Source organism: Pavona decussata, unplaced genomic scaffold (assembly GCF_977016875.1).
Source record: "Pavona decussata unplaced genomic scaffold, jaPavDecu1.1 SCAFFOLD_64, whole genome shotgun sequence".
NCBI classification, from domain to species: domain Eukaryota; kingdom Metazoa; phylum Cnidaria; class Anthozoa; order Scleractinia; family Agariciidae; genus Pavona; species Pavona decussata.
The window spans coordinates 5,483,381-5,502,526 of record NW_028145484.1 but is presented as its reverse complement, the minus strand read 5'-3'; the positions used below and the strand labels follow the sequence as shown (position 1 = coordinate 5,502,526).

General features: G+C 36.9%; 1 protein-coding gene across 4 annotated transcripts; it reads left to right on the top strand.

Annotated features, from left to right (window-relative positions):
- Positions 1-1,489: 1,489 nt before the first annotated feature.
- Positions 1,490-19,029, top strand: LOC146478720 (histamine H2 receptor-like). Of its 4 annotated transcripts, none has more exons than XM_085111752.1 (3): positions 1,490-1,909; positions 2,333-2,478; positions 16,078-19,028. In XM_085111752.1, exon 3 carries the CDS (start codon positions 16,150-16,152, stop codon positions 17,293-17,295), a length of 1,146 nt encoding a protein of 381 aa, XP_084967878.1. In that variant the 5' UTR covers positions 1,490-1,909; positions 2,333-2,478; positions 16,078-16,149; the 3' UTR covers positions 17,296-19,028. The 4 variants fall into 4 exon arrangements, with proteins under 4 accessions (XP_084967878.1, XP_084967876.1, XP_084967877.1 ...); XM_085111750.1 differs by having other exon boundaries at positions 2,322-2,478; XM_085111751.1 differs by lacking the exon at positions 1,490-1,909 and having other exon boundaries at positions 2,199-2,478.
- Positions 19,030-19,146: the final 117 nt, after the last annotated feature.

Below are 19,146 nucleotides of genomic sequence, written 5' to 3'. Positions count from 1 at the left end.
GGAGGGAAAATAGATCAAATGCCCCATCTACCTTACCAGGGATTCCTTCCTTGGAGTCAATATTCATAGGTCAAGAATGCCAGCTGCTTTTAAGGTTTCAGGCCACCTTTCAATTGTTGTCAGGGAGTATTTTGGGGGTTTTTTTGTCAGTTTTCCGTGAGGAAGAAATTTACTGGAAAAAAAATTCAACAGATCTACAGTTTTCATCGTAGAGACGAGCGACGTTTCAATTAAAATTGTAGTTGTTTATCATTTGACTGATTACGTTCATTATTGGCTTAAACGAAGTACAGTACGGTCCGCTTTCAATGCACCTGCTTGATCGATCCAATCGATCTTTTTGATCAGCAGCTAAGAAGAGCCCAGTACCGTGACACTGAGGTAAGACGAGCAGCCTACGAGCGCAAGCTTGGAGAGCGACACTGTGCTAGATTTTGGCTCTTTTATGTTCGAAAAAACTCTTCCGTTTAGCTTCAAGAGTCTGTTACACCTAGTCATCAGTTTCTGAGTTCAGCTTTTTAAGATTGCGAGCCGAAACCAATTTTTTACTCAAGATAGCATAAAAATGAAATCCCTGCAAAAGAAAAGGTCACAAGATACTATGCATGATCACGAAAGGTTCATTTAGCACCGGGAAAGTGGCATAAAAAGACCCTTGAGAAAAACTGACTCGAAAGCTCCCAAGTCGCTGCATTAAGTAACTTTCTGTTGATAATGTATACATTGATGCTAAAAACATTTTAGCGTGCCCTTGGGGGCTGATATGACTTCCGATCAAGTACTTTGTCTAGAAAATGACTGCCTTTTAGCCAGTTAGATGGTGGTATGATTAAGTATGGTCCTACATTAAAACGATTGCAAATTTATCTACTTTCCATAGTAGTAGCTATATCTCTGTATAATATTTGCAGTGTAACATTTTTTTGTAACTAAAATTCAACATTGCTGCACCTTATTTAAAACATTTACTGCCCCTATTTAAAACATAAGTCTTTAATGGCGCTCAAAATTATATGACCTATTGACCAATTGATTATTACTGTCACAAAATAGTGATATTTAATGTTGCTCAGACCTCTTCAGCTTGAGATTGGTTTATTTGCATTTCAAAGCACAGATGTCATATAATTTTCCTTACTGGCTGCTATTTATATTCTTTGTTTTAAGTCCCTAGAAAATGATGCTGCATAAAAAAAACACTCCCTAATTATTCGATTTTTGCTATTGATGTTTATCACCTGTCTGTTCGATAATCACCGACAGAGGTGAGAAAATTAAATGAACGAACACTTTTTTTTTTCTTTTGCAAAAGCAATACTGTTAGTCAAATTTAATAGCTTTGAAGACGGAAAAGGAAAAAACGAAGAAATCAGTTGCAATTGAAGGTTTTTTGATAAGTAATTTCCAATAATTTATCAAATAATTTTCACATATGGCTTGTCTGAGGCTGTCAAATCCATTACAGCTATTACGTGTCATGGCTTTAAGCGTTTCAGTTATCTATTTACGTTATCTTATCATCCAACACAATTTATGCATTTGTATATTTCTTTCAGAATATATCTCTAATCTGCATTTGATAAACGCCGACGAATTGACGTCCTTGAAGCAAATTCGAGAGACTGATTTCCTTTCTTATGACGAAGTTTGTGCGAGAATTTTCTGACAATTTGCCGATAAAAAGCCAGCGAAAGATCACGGACATGAATATTTCATAGTTGGTAGAGTAACTGGTTACATTTGTACCGTTCTGGCGGATAACATAACAACTGCAGCATCTTCAGATTGAACTGTGACACGAAGGAGAAACGGTTGAAGAAAAGTGAGCATTTCTTGTAAACAAACAAACGAGACCTCTATTGTGTTTTGGATCTGATTTTCAGCGATTGTCAGCCGCAAACCACTCACGGTATGACAGCAACGTTTTTGCTTTTAATCATCTGTGTTGTTAATTGAACCGCGTTTGCTGTGTTGTTTTGACACTCGACGAACCGATATCTATGTGTCAAAAACTGAAAATGTAACTGAACTATTGACACTTGACACGTACCGCCATTACAGTATTGTTCTATGCTCATAGAAAAGTGGTTATTTAGAAACACAGTAAATTATTTAGCGTTAGGACAGAACCTCGGAATACGAGTCTTGCACGGATCAGCAACCCTGGGCAGTTTACCAGTTATAACACCTTTTGGTTACAGTACGTAACTTCTCCGTGCCCTTGTCTTTATGTCAACTGTTATGTACTTGCTATATGTTTTCTCATGTTGGCGATATGGCTTTATTTCGCTCATGTAGTACTCAATCCTTCTCACATATAGCTGTTTTCCAGTTTGGTTTCAACACTCCAGTGTTTTCCAACAACATTCTTAATTATTGACGTCCAGTGGTGGAACTTTCACAAGGCGAACGACATCTCGTGCAGAAAGAGCCATGATGCTGCGGATCTAGAGACACGGAATCTATCGGTTGTAACAGGTGGGAGAAATTCTATTGCTATTACATAACGTTTTAAATCAGACCAGCGTGAATTCCCAGTTCAGCACTTTCGCGGGTTATTTTTTTGTGTGTTAATTCAGAATTTCTTGTGTTAAGCCTCGAGATGATTCTTTAGAGCATGAGCAAAATATTGCCTCAAATTATGAATCGGTTGCTGCTATGCCACACTAAACAATAATAACCCGGAGCAAGACCAGACAGAAACTTGCAACATTCAGCTTTGATGAAGAACATTTTGCTTGTAATCACTGCTCACTGCTCACTGTGCAAGTGAGTTACAGAAAACAGACAAAAACACATACAATCATCGTTCTGTGATAATTATTCCTTTATCCAGTCCTTTTTATTGCATTTCGTGCAGCATGCGCTATCCCCTAAAAACTACACTTTGCATGCCGCTTCACTTCGGCTTGCGCGCCAAAACCTCAGCCAAATGAAATTACTGATGGTTTCAATGTTTACGGTGAAAATGAAAGTGAATTCGACGTACACAGATTGTTTTATTGCAGTAGGTCAAGTTAAAATTAAGCTATAGCTATGAATAACATATATTTATGTTAAATAGTCAGACACAATTAAGCTACGTTAACAAAAACAAAAGTAATGAACCGAGCTTTTCCACGCGCTTTCTTAAAAGTTTGAACACCAAGATCCTAGAAAATCTCCGATTCATTCCAGTAACAGTCCTTCCCCACCTTCTTCTTAATTTTTCAGAGTTCTCCGGCTTGAAGTAGCATGAAAATGTTTCTTTTTTTTTTTTCAATATACAATTTAAGTTTTCATCACGCCATATTAATTTTTCATTTAACAGTTAACGAGAAAATTACTGTGAGGGATTTGGCTGTGCAATAATAAAACATGGAACTCCGAGTTAAAAGTCATCAGTTCAAGCTGCTTTTACAATTTCATTCTTCTCCAGTCTCATTAAAAATCTGGTTTAACGGTTGGGACTAACAGTGCCATCCTTGTGCAAGAAGAAGACTATCCTACATTTTCAGCATTTCCTATTCCATTGCCCGGCAGGAAATTGAGTTCTTGAAGCTCGCTTTAATGAGATTGGGTCTAATTCAAATACCAAAGCATTAGTGCTCAAAAAACCGGAACGGCTTTAATTTTATCGGTTTGTTTTATCCAGTCTCCGCATTTGATTGTGATTTAATTTGACTTAAGTACCCAGTTGGCCAGATTGGTTATATGATAAAATAATATTTCAGCAATCTTCCATCTTAATCTTCCATTTTAATCACAAGCGCCTTTAATCAGTGTGGAAATCAGATAGAACACTTTAAAAATATATATGTCACGATTTCAGTTCCGTTTACTAACTGAATTAAATTGACCCACCGAAACAGGATTTCCCGACTGTTGTCTAATGCCAGATAAAGTTATTCCATTTCAATACGCAAGAGTAATTCTAATCGGCTTTTATATCTCATTGAGCGAATCTTGAAGCAAATTCTATTCAGATGCACTCGGTAGCTACCAGGTTCAAAGTTTTTCATCATGTAACCTCAGAAATTAGGACCCGTTAGTAGTTAACTGCAATAAAAAATTCAAGTTTCCTTTTCTTAAATCACGTTAAACCTTCACGCAACATGGCAAAGTTAATTTCGCTCGCTTTCGCGTGGTGAGGACGGCTAGGATTTTCTGCAAGCCTGTTGCAACAATAAAAAATAAAGTGCATTTCGTTCCGGTTTAATTTTTGTTACTTATATATTCAGCTAAGAATCCGAACAGATTAAGTGCCGCGCGTTATACCTTGCACAAATATTTCTTTAAAAGCAATAACCCTAAAAGGATCTGGGACAACAGAAAATAATATTTGCTTAAATTCTCCTGTCGGTTTGCGCTTAAATTTATTTGCCTATTTATTTCTAACTCTATTACTTTCAGGGCTCGAACTCGCCTCAAACCCGAACAGGGCTCGAGACTAACAGTGGACAACTAGCCACAGACAAGTAATAATTCAGTTTCAAACAGCCAGTAGGTTTATTGCTTTCCTTAATTTACGTACGTCCGTTCAGTTCGGGAGAGACTCGAGAAACGCAGGCGGGGAGAGAAAGGAGAAGTCCTCTCGTTTGTCTCTCCCCAGTCCCTCCCGTCATCTTTCAACTTCCCATGGTCCCTTGTGATTCGTGCTCGTTCAAATGCGAAGAGCCTGTAGGATCAGGAGAAAGGACGAATGTTCGCATGCGCAGTAAAACAACTGACAACGCCATAAAATGCATCCTCGTTCCCAGAGCCTACGATCTTTTGGTCAGCGGTTGGATCGTAGGCCCTGGTAACAGCCGTTACCGGATGTGGTGAATTTCACGACATCCGGTAGCGCATGCTCAGTGTGATTAATTACCATTGCGCTTGCTCAGTATTATTATTGCTCAGTACTCCTCAGTATTAGGAAGTAAAGACAAATGCGCAGAAGCGTAGCATTTTTGACCTTATAGCGCATCAGGTTTTCGACAGCCAATGAAAAAAAAAGATATTTTTGGATGGACCCAGAGCCACTCGTTCATTAATTAAAAAAAAAAACGTTGGGGCTCTGGGGACGAGAATGCATAAACTGCAGTGCAAACCTTCAAAGGAACTACTACTTCGAACAAGACGAGTTAACCGAGATAACTACCGTTAACAAAATGAGGCTGAGAATACTTTTCGCTTCTTTGAAATATATTTAAGACAAATAAAGGAAAAATATATTCCATTTCCGCACCGCAAAGATTTGAAATTAATACATATTTTTTTGATGGACTATTTTTCATGCATTGTCTTTATATATAGTTTGGGTTTGAAGAAACCCTTCGTCTTTTCGGTGCCGAGTCTGACATTTAAATACAGAAAAATAAATCAAGTCTTCTATCAATTAATTCAGCTCGAACTTTTGAATACGAGTCTGTAGATGAAATCCCATAGTGTGATCATTCAAATGAAAGCTACTGAGCAGTACTTTCCTGTTGTGCTGTTTATCGAGTTCTACAAGGCGGTTCTAACTTTTGAGTCTGTGAGTGAAATCCCAAAGTGTGACCATTCAGATGAAAGCCATTAAGCAGTACCCACTTTCTTTTGTACTTTTTTTCGTTTATTTTAAGAACAATTTATGCAAAATTTCCGTTTTTTATGTATTAAAAACGTTATCTTTTTGCCTACTTATAATTTTCCCTTATGCGTACTGTTGTTGTAAGGAGTTTTTGTCATTTGCCGACTGTACTTTATGAGTTTATCATGTTTAGTTGAAAGCTATTACAATAAACTTGAGTGCGTTTCATGTGTGGGTTGAAGAAAATGAACCGTAGGTCTGTACTTTGGGAAATGTTTAATTTAATGAAGGAAACTTTACGACATGTTTGGATTTCCGCAGCAGAATTTAATTTACCATAAAACGAAGGCGTCTCAGACGCTTCCTGCATCAGTGTAGCAAACATTTCCCGTAAAACAGTTTGGTACTATAACCATACCACGCTCACGAAAAATACGCGTCCTTCGTTTTTCTAGAGAGTGGTTAATCTTTCCTTCTTTTCTTCTGCCGCAAAATTTTTGCAGCTCTTAAAAGGTTGCTATACAAGCACGTGAGGAATGGCCAAAGTCAATTAAGACCACGCATGTGTTATAAACACTTCACAAAGGAGAGGGCATCCACTTGTTGTATGTTAAGTCAGAAAAAAAGGTCGAAAGGACAAGGACAAGGAAACGGGCATTGTGTATCTTAGTATTCTAAGCAGTCCGCGTCTATATCCAGCTCAGCATTAAATTCTGTCATTAAACTCATTAATTATTTCTGCTGAAGTTTCAAGAAATGCTTTATTCAAGAAAGCTCTAAGTTTTAGTAGACCGAAAGACATATCGTGGAGAGATTTTTCAGGTTTATGTCGGCGTTAAATTTGATTTCCAGTCGAAGCTTCTTTTCTAGGAATTCTGTGCTCCAATTTACCACCTACACTATACAACACTACAGTAATTAACGCAAGAATTTTAAATCCAGCTACAAACCTCCGGACATCAATTCACGGATGTTGCCTTCTGGAAAAATAAATTTGCGAGTGAACAACGGCTATACCGATATTGCATTTGTCGTGATATTATTCAGTGAAAGCATCAGTCTGTAAAGGAAGAATTCAAGGCGGTACAGATTTCTAAACAGCTCTTAAGGTAGGAAATATGAATGTTATGTACAATAGTTTTGTTATCGTGTCATTTTTCTTGTGGGAAAGAGGGAGACATTTTCATGGCCCCTCTAAAATTCTACGAGCGATCTTTGCAATTTTAAATTTTTTACATATTGCTTTTTTTTCTAGATGGTAAGTACAAATTCAGTCAGCATTCTTGGAAAATTTGTCTTATTTTTGGCCAAGGAATTTTTGAAAACTGAGTCACACAGCAATGACGTTTCAGTAATATGTCTTCAAAGCTTGTACGTTCCTCTTCTTCCATTAACTCTTTATTGTACTATCCCTATAAAAAATAAATACGGCAATATTACTCGAAAGCCGTAAAACAAACAGTGCAATAGATTTTATCATAAAAAGGCAACACCCATAGAGCTAATATCAGAAGACAAAGCTGGTTGGGAAAAGGAAGCCAGAAAAAAATCTGGCTAGAACGACTGGTTATGAGCTTTGTTTATTCTTGTACAAGTTATTTCAATATTAATAGTTCAAATTCTATAACAACAAAGTCTTCACATGGCATCCTATACTTTAACCCGACTTCTCCTTGAACGTAAGTGCATCGTCATCAGAACCCGCCGGCGCCGGTGTCTTTACGTTGGCAGGTTCTAATCGGAAGACAAGTACATTTATTGCATGGCAAGAAGATTGAAAACCGTACGCGTACACCGGGTTTCCACTACGTATTTCATTAAACTGTGTCAATCAGTTGTGTTCTGGTCCCGGTGTATGTAAAGATGACCAAATAAACCGAACTAAAGACAAGACAGGTGTGTGTGTGTGTTGTAAACAAACCTGTAAACCTTCAATAAATAGTCGTTTTTGTAACCTTGTCACTCCATAGACAAACTAAGTGGGAAACAAAAGAACTTAACTTAAATCCTGTAAAATTTTGAAAAACAAAGAGCAAGGTAAGAAATCACTTATCAGTAAGCTTTCACGGTCATTTAGATGATCATTTTAAGAAGTTCATCTACAGTCTCAAAGGCCGGACAAAACTGTCTTAATTTTACAACGTTTTACACATCACTACAGGAAACTTACTGCTCAGCAGCTTGAATGGTAACTGCAAGTTAAGGATTTTATCTACAGACTCGAAACAGTGGAACAACCTTGTACAATAATAACTGAAACAGCACCACAGGAAAGTACTGCTCAGAAGCTTTCTTTTGAATGGTCGCACTTTAGGATTTTATCTGCAGATTCAAAAGTTAGAACCACCTTGTACAGCATACTAATCAGCACCACACGAAAGTACTAATCAGTAGCTTTCATCTGAATTTTCACTTGTTAAGATTCCATATACAGACAAAAACTTCAGAACCAATTTACAGGAAAATTAATAACAACACCAAGGTTGAATTTGGCTGTGGCAACGAAAGAGTAACTTTACCACGTTGTATAATAATTAGTCGGAAACAAACTCCCTTTGAATATAATATAAATAAAAAACGTTAATTGAAATTGATAAAAATAGTTGTATTCATCGCACACTATGTTTTCAATTTGTTTAAAATCATATTATCCGCGACATTATCCGCCTGGTTCATTTTAACCGCATCCCCAGAGCGAAAGGTGGTAATATCAAGATGGCGGCGCAACGACGCCATTTTGAATATCGAGAAGAAATTCAAAATGGCGGATAGCGAAGAATCTGGCACACGATGCAAGAATACTCAGGAATCGTGGATTATTTTGTCATGTGAAACACTTGACGTTCGTCTTCGCTACATTTTTTCTAAGATCCTGATATGGGCTGCCAATATTTGATCCCAGAAAAAGTCTACTGTGTTGGAGTTTGGTGTATAATGAAACGGTATCGTATCTGCAATTCACAAATATTTACAGGTTTCGTTTCACTCCGTTTTGATATAACAGGTCATTATAGTGATCCTATGTGCAAATATGGCTGATCCACTAAGTATGAATATTCCCTGTTTCATGTTGTGGTTCAGGATTTTCTAGAGATGTCTCATCAAAAGATCCCACGGTAGATTTTCTGGTGCGATGTTAGTTTCCAGGCCCTCTGTTCTGGTGCCCTGACGTGGACAAATCGCGTCGCGTTCTGTGAGCGTTTACCGTTTGAACATCATCTGAACGCAATTCAATCCCGCAAGAAGCGTACATAACGCGAGATTTTGCGTTACAAATTCTCTCAATATATTTCTGGGGAAATTTTATATCAGATCCTTTTCAACTGAACACATCATCAACATCTCTTCGTACGAGCTTATGCCCACGCACGACTTAAAAACATCTCCGGTAATAACTTTTAAAAGCATCTTCAAACAACAGGAACTGGCGTCGAGGGTTTTGTAGAAAGCTATTAGATGAAACTTAATTGAAAATACACAGCCCATCAATCTTCATCGTTCAGTTTGTCTCCAATTTGTGCCGAGTTTTTTTTTGATTATGTTAAACAATAAACATTTCTTAAACTGATAAGCCAAAGCATAATGTTTGAAGGAAAACTTTTCGTTAGTAGATTTAGATTGTGGTGTTTGTTTTTCTTTAGTTTATCAGAATGCACAGCCTGTCGACGAATTATTACGGAAGTCATGCTGCACAAACCCTTAGCCTCATTTCTCAAAAACATCTTGAAAATGCACACTAAACAAACATCACTCGTGAGAACAGAACTAAAAAATTTTTACGAGAAAGGCAGATGCGGCAAGACAAGACAGGTTTCAGGTTTAAAGTAACAAAAATACTTTACAACGAGCGTTCTAATATTCAGAAATACAAGAAATTTCATAGACATTCTAAAAACACGTTTTTCTATCGTCTCTTTCGCTTGTTTCCTATACTTAGCTCTCTCTTCTCTCTTATTCTTCAAATTAACAAATCAGCACAAATTCACTCAACGCCTCCGACTTTTTCCGTACCCCTTGAACCTTCATTAAAGATTGATTCAGTTCAGCCGAAAAGTTACACGTTAATTCATGTGATCGTAAAATTGCATCGTTCAACTCCCTTTTGTTCTTGTTAAAACCCAAAGGTCAATGACAGCGGAAAGAAATCACAAAGGGAAAAGAATCTTTGGATACTTTTATTTTATCGACAACACATTTACAGTGGTTTTATCAGACGGCATGTTTATTCTAACATGCGGTAACAATTTTGTTACTACTTCCATTACCTCGTACATAAAGACAATTAACCAAACATGGAGAGTTTGTGATGCCCAGCGTATCAACAGAGCCCTCAATATTCACCCCGAGTTACATTTAGATTCATTCTTTAACATATTATGAACATAAACACATAGTTACCGACTACTAGATATCCTCAAGGTGACTCGCCAGGCAACACTAGCGAGCGCAAAATTACTTAAAAGCACAAACCAGTGAAAAAATATTTTGTATCGAAATTTTGTGTTGTGAATCAGATGATGAGTTGTGCTAAAATAGTCAAACTGCTTATTACATTATACCTCCAGGTTCTGGGAGATATTTCTTACGAAATCGGCCCAGTTTGCGTCAAAGAAACAAAACAGCGTCTTTTGTTTGTGACAATAGTCACCTGCGATCCATCGGAGTACCAAATGTTTACGCCAGGGGCCATAAAATTAGACAAAATTAAAGGAAATACATAAAAGCGATAGTTTTATTTGTAGAAAAGGGCTCGATTAATAAAACAAGTACTTTTCAAGGAATTGAAAATACACGGATAGATATGTCAGGATGGAAAAGGATTATGATTATTAACAGAAGAAACTAAAAACAAGATCATGTGGCTTGTTTCATTTTGCACTTTCATTTTTAACTTTGCTGGTACTATGTAGAATTATTTGAAGACTTGCACTGTTTTTTTTTTTTAATGCTACAAGAATTCGCCCGAAACAAGTAAAAACATGTTTGTAAACAGTTCTCCAAAATATACATATATCGGTTAATTCAAAACCAAATATTTGTCAAGAAATTAAACTGGGAAAAAAGTTTCTTTTGTTACAGAGGTATTTCACAAAAATGCAAAAACGCCTGGCTGGCTATTTAGCAGATGAGAATGCAAGGCTTGATTAAACGCCTAAACTGATAGTTGTGAAGTGGACAAGAGAAAGTTTACTGACAAATAAGAAAGCAACAAATTAAGATGAGTCCGACTGAGCGCAGATAGTCGATGGTAATACTTTCATCCACACAATTACGTGAGCGGAAGAACCAGGATGTTTCCCCTGACTATTAATAAACGGGAAACAAAACCCTGTTTTTATGTTTAAAAAGACATCCACTTTCCATGTCTTGCTTTTAACGATGAGTGATAAATCAAAAATCATACAAAAGTTGCGCAGATGAGTGTCAAACGAAATGACAAAACAACAGACAGTATAATGTATGAGAGACTGCCGTGCAACAAACTTCAAGTAGAGTGATTTATATCTCGGCTCTTTAGACTGTTTATAATAGCCAACGACGTTGTGTATAGAGACAATATTCAAACACATTGCAGATGGTGCCTGAGACGATAAAACTGATCCGTAACTTCTGCCCATGAAAATAATACAAAAAAATCATTAATAAGGTAATAGTTTACCAGCATCGAAAGGTAAGAATTACAATATTTAAATTAATTCGACGAAGCACAAGTGTATTAACTGTACTACTGGGTTTGACATGACACTTACACTTTGAAAAGAAAGACGAAGGAAGCCTTGAGCAAGATCATTCCATCTAAACACTGCTAACTTAGTCAGATTTCACGGTGAACAAAATCGTCCTAAGTTGAAAAAACAAATTTAAGAGTGTGTCTAGGTAATCGCAACAGAATACGATCAAAAAAACATTTTAAATAAGAGCGCTTTTGTCTTCCAGTTTGAATTAAAGAAAGCCTTTAAACGCCAAAAATGAAACAAGGGTGAATGTGCAAACACGATAAAATAGTGAGACTAACGGCGATAAAATATTTAAAAACATATTTTTAATGTTCTAACGCGTACCTAAAGAGTGAGAGCATTGAAGATGTTTCCACCACCATCTAAATTCCGTCAACCCTCATATCCAATTCACGGTAAAAATTCCAACTATAACCGCGGAAGGTCGAACCGTAAATTATGCAATCGACAATGTTTCAAACTCTCACGAAGACAACTAAAGGTTGCGAAAAATTTAGTTATCAAGATTGAAACATATTTTAAACAATTTAATGTCAATTTTTTTCACATTTTTGCTATATATTTGAACATTCACGATTTTGGAATATTCAGTTTTTATAGGCTTCAGACTGAAAGCCAAAAGCTAACTGTTTTTTAATTTAGTTGTTTCGAACCAGAAAACGCTCTTATTAAAAGAAAAAAATCATCACAGAAGAAATGGGAAGAGTTTAAAACATGAGCTGTTTGGGGTTTTACTGAGGAGAAGCGATAACTTGCAAAATAATTTCAAGGATAAAGGATAACTATTTAAATTATTATAGGTACAAGAGATAACCAAGTTTTAAACAAATAGTTTTAGGAGTAATTATACAAACTTGGTGATTTGAGGTTTGGGGGATAAAGGTTAGCCAGTTTCTTGCCTCCCCGTCCAATATGGCGTCGTTAACCGTTTCAAGACCGCCTATCAACCGGTCTATTGCTAAAGAAAAGCCACTCCATAAGAAAGTAACTGGCTTACAATGACTTAATTGATTTGTTTTTCTTGGTTTAAAAGCTGTTTTTGTTTTACGATAAGAGAAATAAACAACTTAGTAAAACTATGATGTAATTACGTAACACAGCGGGCTGCGATAAACTGATTTCCCCCCACGAACCCTATACAAAAAAAGAAAACATTTTATGTTATTATCGTTTACTTTATTTTCACATTTAAAGATGTTCTAGGAAAAACTGTCTATTGATAGTATAAATATATTAGTTTTTGTCAGGTACCGAGTTCAAATTCAAGTTCATCCAAACCGTTCTAAGTCTGATAGAACTGACCTAGGGACACGATACTCTGCATGAAGTTTATTCGCTGATTATATTAAGAAAGATGAATTTTAAAATCAATTTGAACGCCGTCATTGACTAGGGACTGATAGATGAAAACTTGCTACAATTGACATCAACTGAAGGAACAAATTACTGGTGAATTTTTCTTATGCACTTTTATTATAGGACATAGTTGACAAGAAATTTAATACAGCCGTACTTTCGAGAATACGGCAAGTCGGTGGGTTTTTTTTTTTCTGTCGTTTTCAATCCGAGCTCCGGAGCTTACGTGACGTTTTAACAGGTGTATTGACAGCGCCTGGTGCAAAGGTTCTATTTTTAGTTCACGTATTTAAACTGGGCGTGATAGTAAACAATTTATCAAACCATTACAACCACCTTTATTGTTCACTAAAGCGATATCCCGAGTAAAACAGCATGAACACTGACGGTGATGAAGTTGTACTGTGGCAAATTACTTTATCTTGGCTCGCCTTGTCTAAAACACGAATATTGTGGCATTTTATTACTTAGACTCGAGTATACTCTTAATTCTATCCAGAAGAGCGAGCATTACGCCCAAGCATGCTCCAAAATCGCCTCACGCGAGGGGACGCGCGCGACACGCAGGGAGGGCTATTTTCGAGCTCGCTCGCGTGTTTCGGCCACTCTGTTATCCCTGAGAGAATTATATCAGACATCTGGAAGTCTTTTCTTCCAAACATAACAAGGTCTCGTTTTTTAGCTCAGGCTGACCTGGAACTGAACTTACTTTTTTGGCGATTTGAGCCTGAAAACTTTTTGCTCTTTTAAAGACGTTCTTGGGTTACATGGTAAAGTATTTCAATAAATATGACCAAAAAATAACTGGCGGAGTAAAGAGACGTTTTTCAGCCTGGTAGCAAGTTTGGCCATTTTAAGCCTCAATCTTCTCGTATTATGAGTATTATAAGGAAGACATCAATACTCGAACTTCAATGCTGGTGCAGTGTTTAGGTCATCACACGTCAGAGAAGTCAGTTTTTTCTGTATTGAACGGTTTTCATTTCAGTGTCAAAAGCAATTTCGCGTTTGCCTTGTTTTTTCTTTACTGTGCCCCATGATTGGTTGGCAATGTTCACGCCATTTTCTGGCTCAACCAATAGGAAGCCAAACCAAAATCAATCGTGTCTTTGTCGCACGCGTTTTCCCGCGCTTGACGCCGGTTACACAGTCTATTTTCTGATTGGTTTATTGTGCTATTTACGTTTGTAAACAGAGTAATTACTTTGGTTTTGGTGTAAAGACATTTCGTCGAAAACCGCTCTATAGTTGTATGGACAAAAGGTAGCAGAGTAACAGGGAAAAAAATGTTACTTTGTATTGCTTTATCCGCATCTCTCAGTATAGTGAACCGGCTTTCACGCGTGACTGGAGATGAACATAATCAGAACCACACGTGGCAATGTCGTTCTTTTTCCCTTTCATTTTCAAGTATTTTTTTTCTGTTTTGTTTTTTTTCTCTTGGCTATAGTCATTTTGAAGTATAATATTATTACCGCAGTAGTTCGGCAGAAACCACGAACCGAAAAGATTAAGAAATAAACCAGTATAAAGAAAATTTTAATTATCTCGATATTTTGGCTTGAAGAAGCCCATTTGGTTCCTATTACTTCATGTCAGATGCAAAATCTTCAATTTTTTTTTATAAGGAACAACTGTAAATATCGATTCAAAAAATTACCCCAAAGAAATGGAGAATTTTATAATTTAGAGTTTAGAAAAGACTAACGGGAAAACAACCTTTAAGAATTTTGATTTTAATAATTTTCCCCGATTTGCGAAAATAAAATCTTTCGCGAAAAAAAAAAGGATTTCGTGTTATCTCTGGTTCGTCAAATGAATGCTTTTGACACAAATATATATGTTGTGGTCCTGAAATTTCCTGAAATTTATCCTTGGTTTAAATTTTATCATCCTGTTGTTCTTGGGAATGGTAATGAAGGAGAATGAGTTTGAAACAATGGAAAATAAAATGTAAACCAAGGATAAAATTGAACCACAACCTATAAATGATCTCCGTGCTAATCATTCATTTAGAAATGGATCTGATTGTATGTGCAATTTTACGATTTTCATATGTGTAAGAATCAGTTACAAGAAACCAACTTTAATCAGTGAGGCAACTTTTTGTGCTCTCGTTTCTATTTATCTTGCTATTTGACTCATTTCCTTGAAACTTTATTTCAAGTTTGGTTGCGTACCTCGGGGAATTTATTTTCACTCACGTACATCTGATATGGTATTCGTTTACTGGCCAAACAATTATCGTTAAGCAGGTATCCAATGATTAATTGATGTAGTAACTAAGCTGAACTCAATATCTACAATCACATGCAAGATAAATGAAACTTCAAACAAAGGAATGACTGATGGAGGAGCAATATTTCATGATCGTCTTTGGATTCCTTTCCCCTATTATTTTAAAAAGGTGATGTTGTTGTTTTTTTTTAACGTCAAATGTATTTACCACGATGCGTTGCACAGTCAGTTCATGAACACGACGTCTGATTATATATTTTTTTATTATTTACTGTAATTTCTAAGTAATTAAGTCAAGCATATTTTTGTCATTTTGCATTTTTGTTTTTTACTGTTTTTCTTAATACATTGGGTGAAGCATACTCCAATTTAAGAATCCAAAGAATACTGGCGGTTCCTGTATAAAATGCAAAAAAACCTAAACTTGTTGAAACTACTGGAGGATATATAACATTGCCGAAGTAGTACGTACCAAGAGTACGTTTTTCTAGTAAAGTGATTTTTTTCAAGAAATTGAAACATCATTCACCGCACGTTGTACGCATGCGCAAAGATGAGCATTAAGAGGTCCGAAAACTTACACATGTGGCCGGTGAGATTTTTTCTATCGGAATTTTGTTAGTCCGTACATTCTGACATTGGGATTTCAACACTTGTCAGTACTGAAATATTGGAAAATTTATGAGAAAAAATGCTGTTTGTTTATTCACATGCAACTCTGGTCACATTCCTCGACCTTGCAGCGCCGGAATGTATTTTTGTGGTTTCACAGCACTTTGCGGGGAAATGGCTATTATCTCTAGATTTGCGGGATTTTCTATAGTCAATAAAGAATGATGTTTAATACAATCTTACTCTTTTTCATTATATTAATTACCTTTAAGCTGGTCGCAGGTGTTACGCCAATGCAAGTAACATTCCTGCAATTTCCGCCATTTTTGACCAGAATACCCATGATGCTTCAAGCAACGAGTTTCGATAACTGGGTTGCCTACATGTAGCCGTACCCATCCCCCGAGAAGAATCATGTCTTCTTGGGGGGAAGGGGGTGGGTAAGGCTACAAGCATGCTAGTGATTGAAAGGTATCGATACGCACTGGCAAGCAGTATCGAACTGTTGCGATACTCTTCGATACTCCATGCATCCGAAGCATGCTGTGTTGCAGAAAAAGGAGCTAAGCCCTTGACTTATTGGTGTCTGTTTTTTTGCAGAATTTCACAAGAAGAAAGCACGAAACTCAACCAACCACTAACAGAGACTATTCTTGTTCCTTCCGAGTAAGAATGGGTTTGGAAAACCACACGAACATAGGAAATGGCACAGAGTATTCGGGATATTGGGATAAAATTTCAAAGGACGAGTTGGTGGTAGTTTTGTCTCTTTACGCGGGTTTGTTGTTTGGCATAATAGCAGGAAATGGACTCGTGTTGGTCGCTTTTTCCATAAACCAGAAACTTCGGACGGCCACAAACAAACTGATAATAGGCTTGGCTGTGAGCGATATTCTGGTTGGCTTTGTGTCAATTCCCTGTTGGCTGTATCTGACTATGTCACCGCACAATCAAAGCCTTGCGACGTACCAGTTTTACATCACGTTTGATATATTTATAGGCAGTGCTTCCATCCTTCAACTTACCGCACTCAGCATGGAAAGATGTCACGCAATCGTGCGACCGTTACGTCACAGAACACTCTCCATGAAAGTGTATCACGTCATGGTTCTGGTTCCGTGGCTTTACGCAGCCACAATGGCGAGTTTACAACCGGTGCAGTTCCAACGCTGGACAGAAATTTACACGCTTCTCATGACGACTACTTGCTTTTTTATCCCTTTTATCATAATCTTCATTGCTTATTTCTCAATTTACCGCTTCGCCCGCTGCCAGCCCATTGCCAAGTATAGATCTGAGAGAAACGCATACAGAAAGGATCTGCGTTTATCTGTGACACTCGCAGTAATAACAGGTCTCTTTGTTATCGCTTGGCTTCCCTTGTTTGTCGTGTCCATGATCGGCACCTACTTTCCCCAGTACCTCCCACCCACTGAGTGGATAGACCTCGTCCTTCAGTTCGTCAAGTTCTGTCACTATACCAACAGTATGCTCAATCCGATCGTGTATTCATGGCGCAACAATGAGATGATCCGAACTTTCCGCCATATTGCACATAGACTACTCTGTAAAAAGGGACAACCGCCACTACATTTAAGCAGGTCTTCCTCTTTCAAAATAAGCTCCAGAAGAACTTCCGTCTCCAAATCTGACAAGAGGGTAACGAGCAGTCTAAGGAACACTTCCATTCGAAGCACTTCCGGCAGAGCCGCTTCCGGAAGTAAAAGAAGTACCGGATCTGTCAGAGAAGGCATAGATGTCAATAGTAACCAAGGAAACCAGAAGAAGGAAACTGCGCTCACATATTCCGCTGTTTAGCTCTAAGAACGTTGGCTGTCTCATCCGGGACTTTTTGACTCTAGTACGAGTACGACAACGAATACGATATTTGACTTCAAGATTTTAGCGAAGTACGAAAAAGATATATCTTCTCAATCTACAGGGCCCCACTGAATATCACGTTCGTGATGTGGGCTCCCTGTATAAAGATTGTTGTTATTATTATTATTATTATTATTATTATTATTATTATTATTATTATTATTATTATTATTATTATTATTATTATTATTATATATCCCGGGAAGCTTCATTTTACTCCTTGCAAGCAACGAACTTGACGCCGTTGTTTTGAATGATATAAGCGAAGCCCTCTGGCGATTCCAAACTTTTAAACTGATCGATTCCAACTTTAGAATTGATCTTTCATAACTAGGAGCGCATGCTCGTCAAACGAACCTATCGCAACCTACAGGAAGAAGAAACAAAAATACCACTGAAGTGCTGACTTCATCGTGATGATGATGATGATGATGATGATGATGATGATGATGATGATGATAATGATGATGATGATGAAGCCTGAATTCATTTTCAGGCCTTTGCAAAGACACCTGGTTTTTGTGACTTCTTGAACAGAGTTCAAGATTTGTATTGAAAAAATAACTACCGGTGCATATTGAAACTACGATTAATATTATAAAAAATGAATGTAAATTTAGGTTTAAATAACACTGCAAAAACCGTGAACGATCAATCTTGCTTTACTTTTGATCAAACAGGATCGTGATCAGTCCAAATCGATAAATATAGAAATGAAAGCCAGAAGAAAATTACTGCAAGGACTGATCAAACAACGTGAAAAGGCTTGAGTGTACGATATTTCGACTGGCCAATACCAGTCTTCATAAGGTGTTTGACTTTCATTTCTACTATAAAAAAGGTAAAAAATTACTTAAAAACATAAATAAAATCTTCAGAAATTTGCAAATTTCTAACAATTGTAAAGAAATATGCTTTTGATAATGCTGAGACCGTGAACAAACAGTAATATCGTTACGTAAAAATGGAAAGTTTTGGGTTATAAGTGAGTCTATAAAACTAAATTTATGTAGCTGGACTACAACAATTCATCAAAATGAAAATTGAATGATAATAACTGTACGTATGTAGCTTATAACAAAGGCGTTTGATAGAGCTATTTTAAATTTTAGGCCATTGAGTCAGTCTGTAAGACTACATATAATTTTTTTATAAATTAAATTTTGTGTAGCTGGCCTATGGCAATTTCACCAAGATGAAAATTGAACTGTCAGAAGTAATTTAATTACTGTTTAAAAAGTAAATCAGAAAGGAGTTATGTTAATACAACAATAGACGTACGTGTGCAGCCTTTTGACAAAGGCTTTGATGTAACTATGCTAGTTTATTAGCGTTTATATTGCCTGATATCTCCTTATCCGTCTCGTGACAGGGTTTAAAAAAATTATCTTCCCTGTCTTGGGTCACTCTTGCTGAGGTGGATAAATAAAGGTTTCAAGTTGTAAACTACGGAATACTGTGTCTGTGCTGAATCACTTTAAAATGAAATAAAATTAAAACGATAAATGGTAGTAGCAAGAGAAACCGACTACACGTGCACATCACGTGCACTATGACATTCAGTGGACTGTCACAGCAGGACTCGAACGCGCGCGTACGTGGTCACATTTTAGAATTATTTTTGTCACAAGAGCACTGGTTTATTTAAGTTTCATCGTTATTGAGAAACAATCAAACAAACACATTACCGAATGGTTGTTTTTAAATAACGAGAAATAAAGGGTTTGAATTCTGTCACAAAGAAGCCAAGTTAACTGACACAAACACGTGATAGTGACTGTCGCACGC

What these genes read in the sequence shown, in the direction of transcription:
- LOC146478720 (XM_085111753.1), top strand. Translation starts at nt 16,150, where the DNA reads ATGGGTTTGGAAAACCACACGAACATAGGAAATGGCACAGAGTATTCG.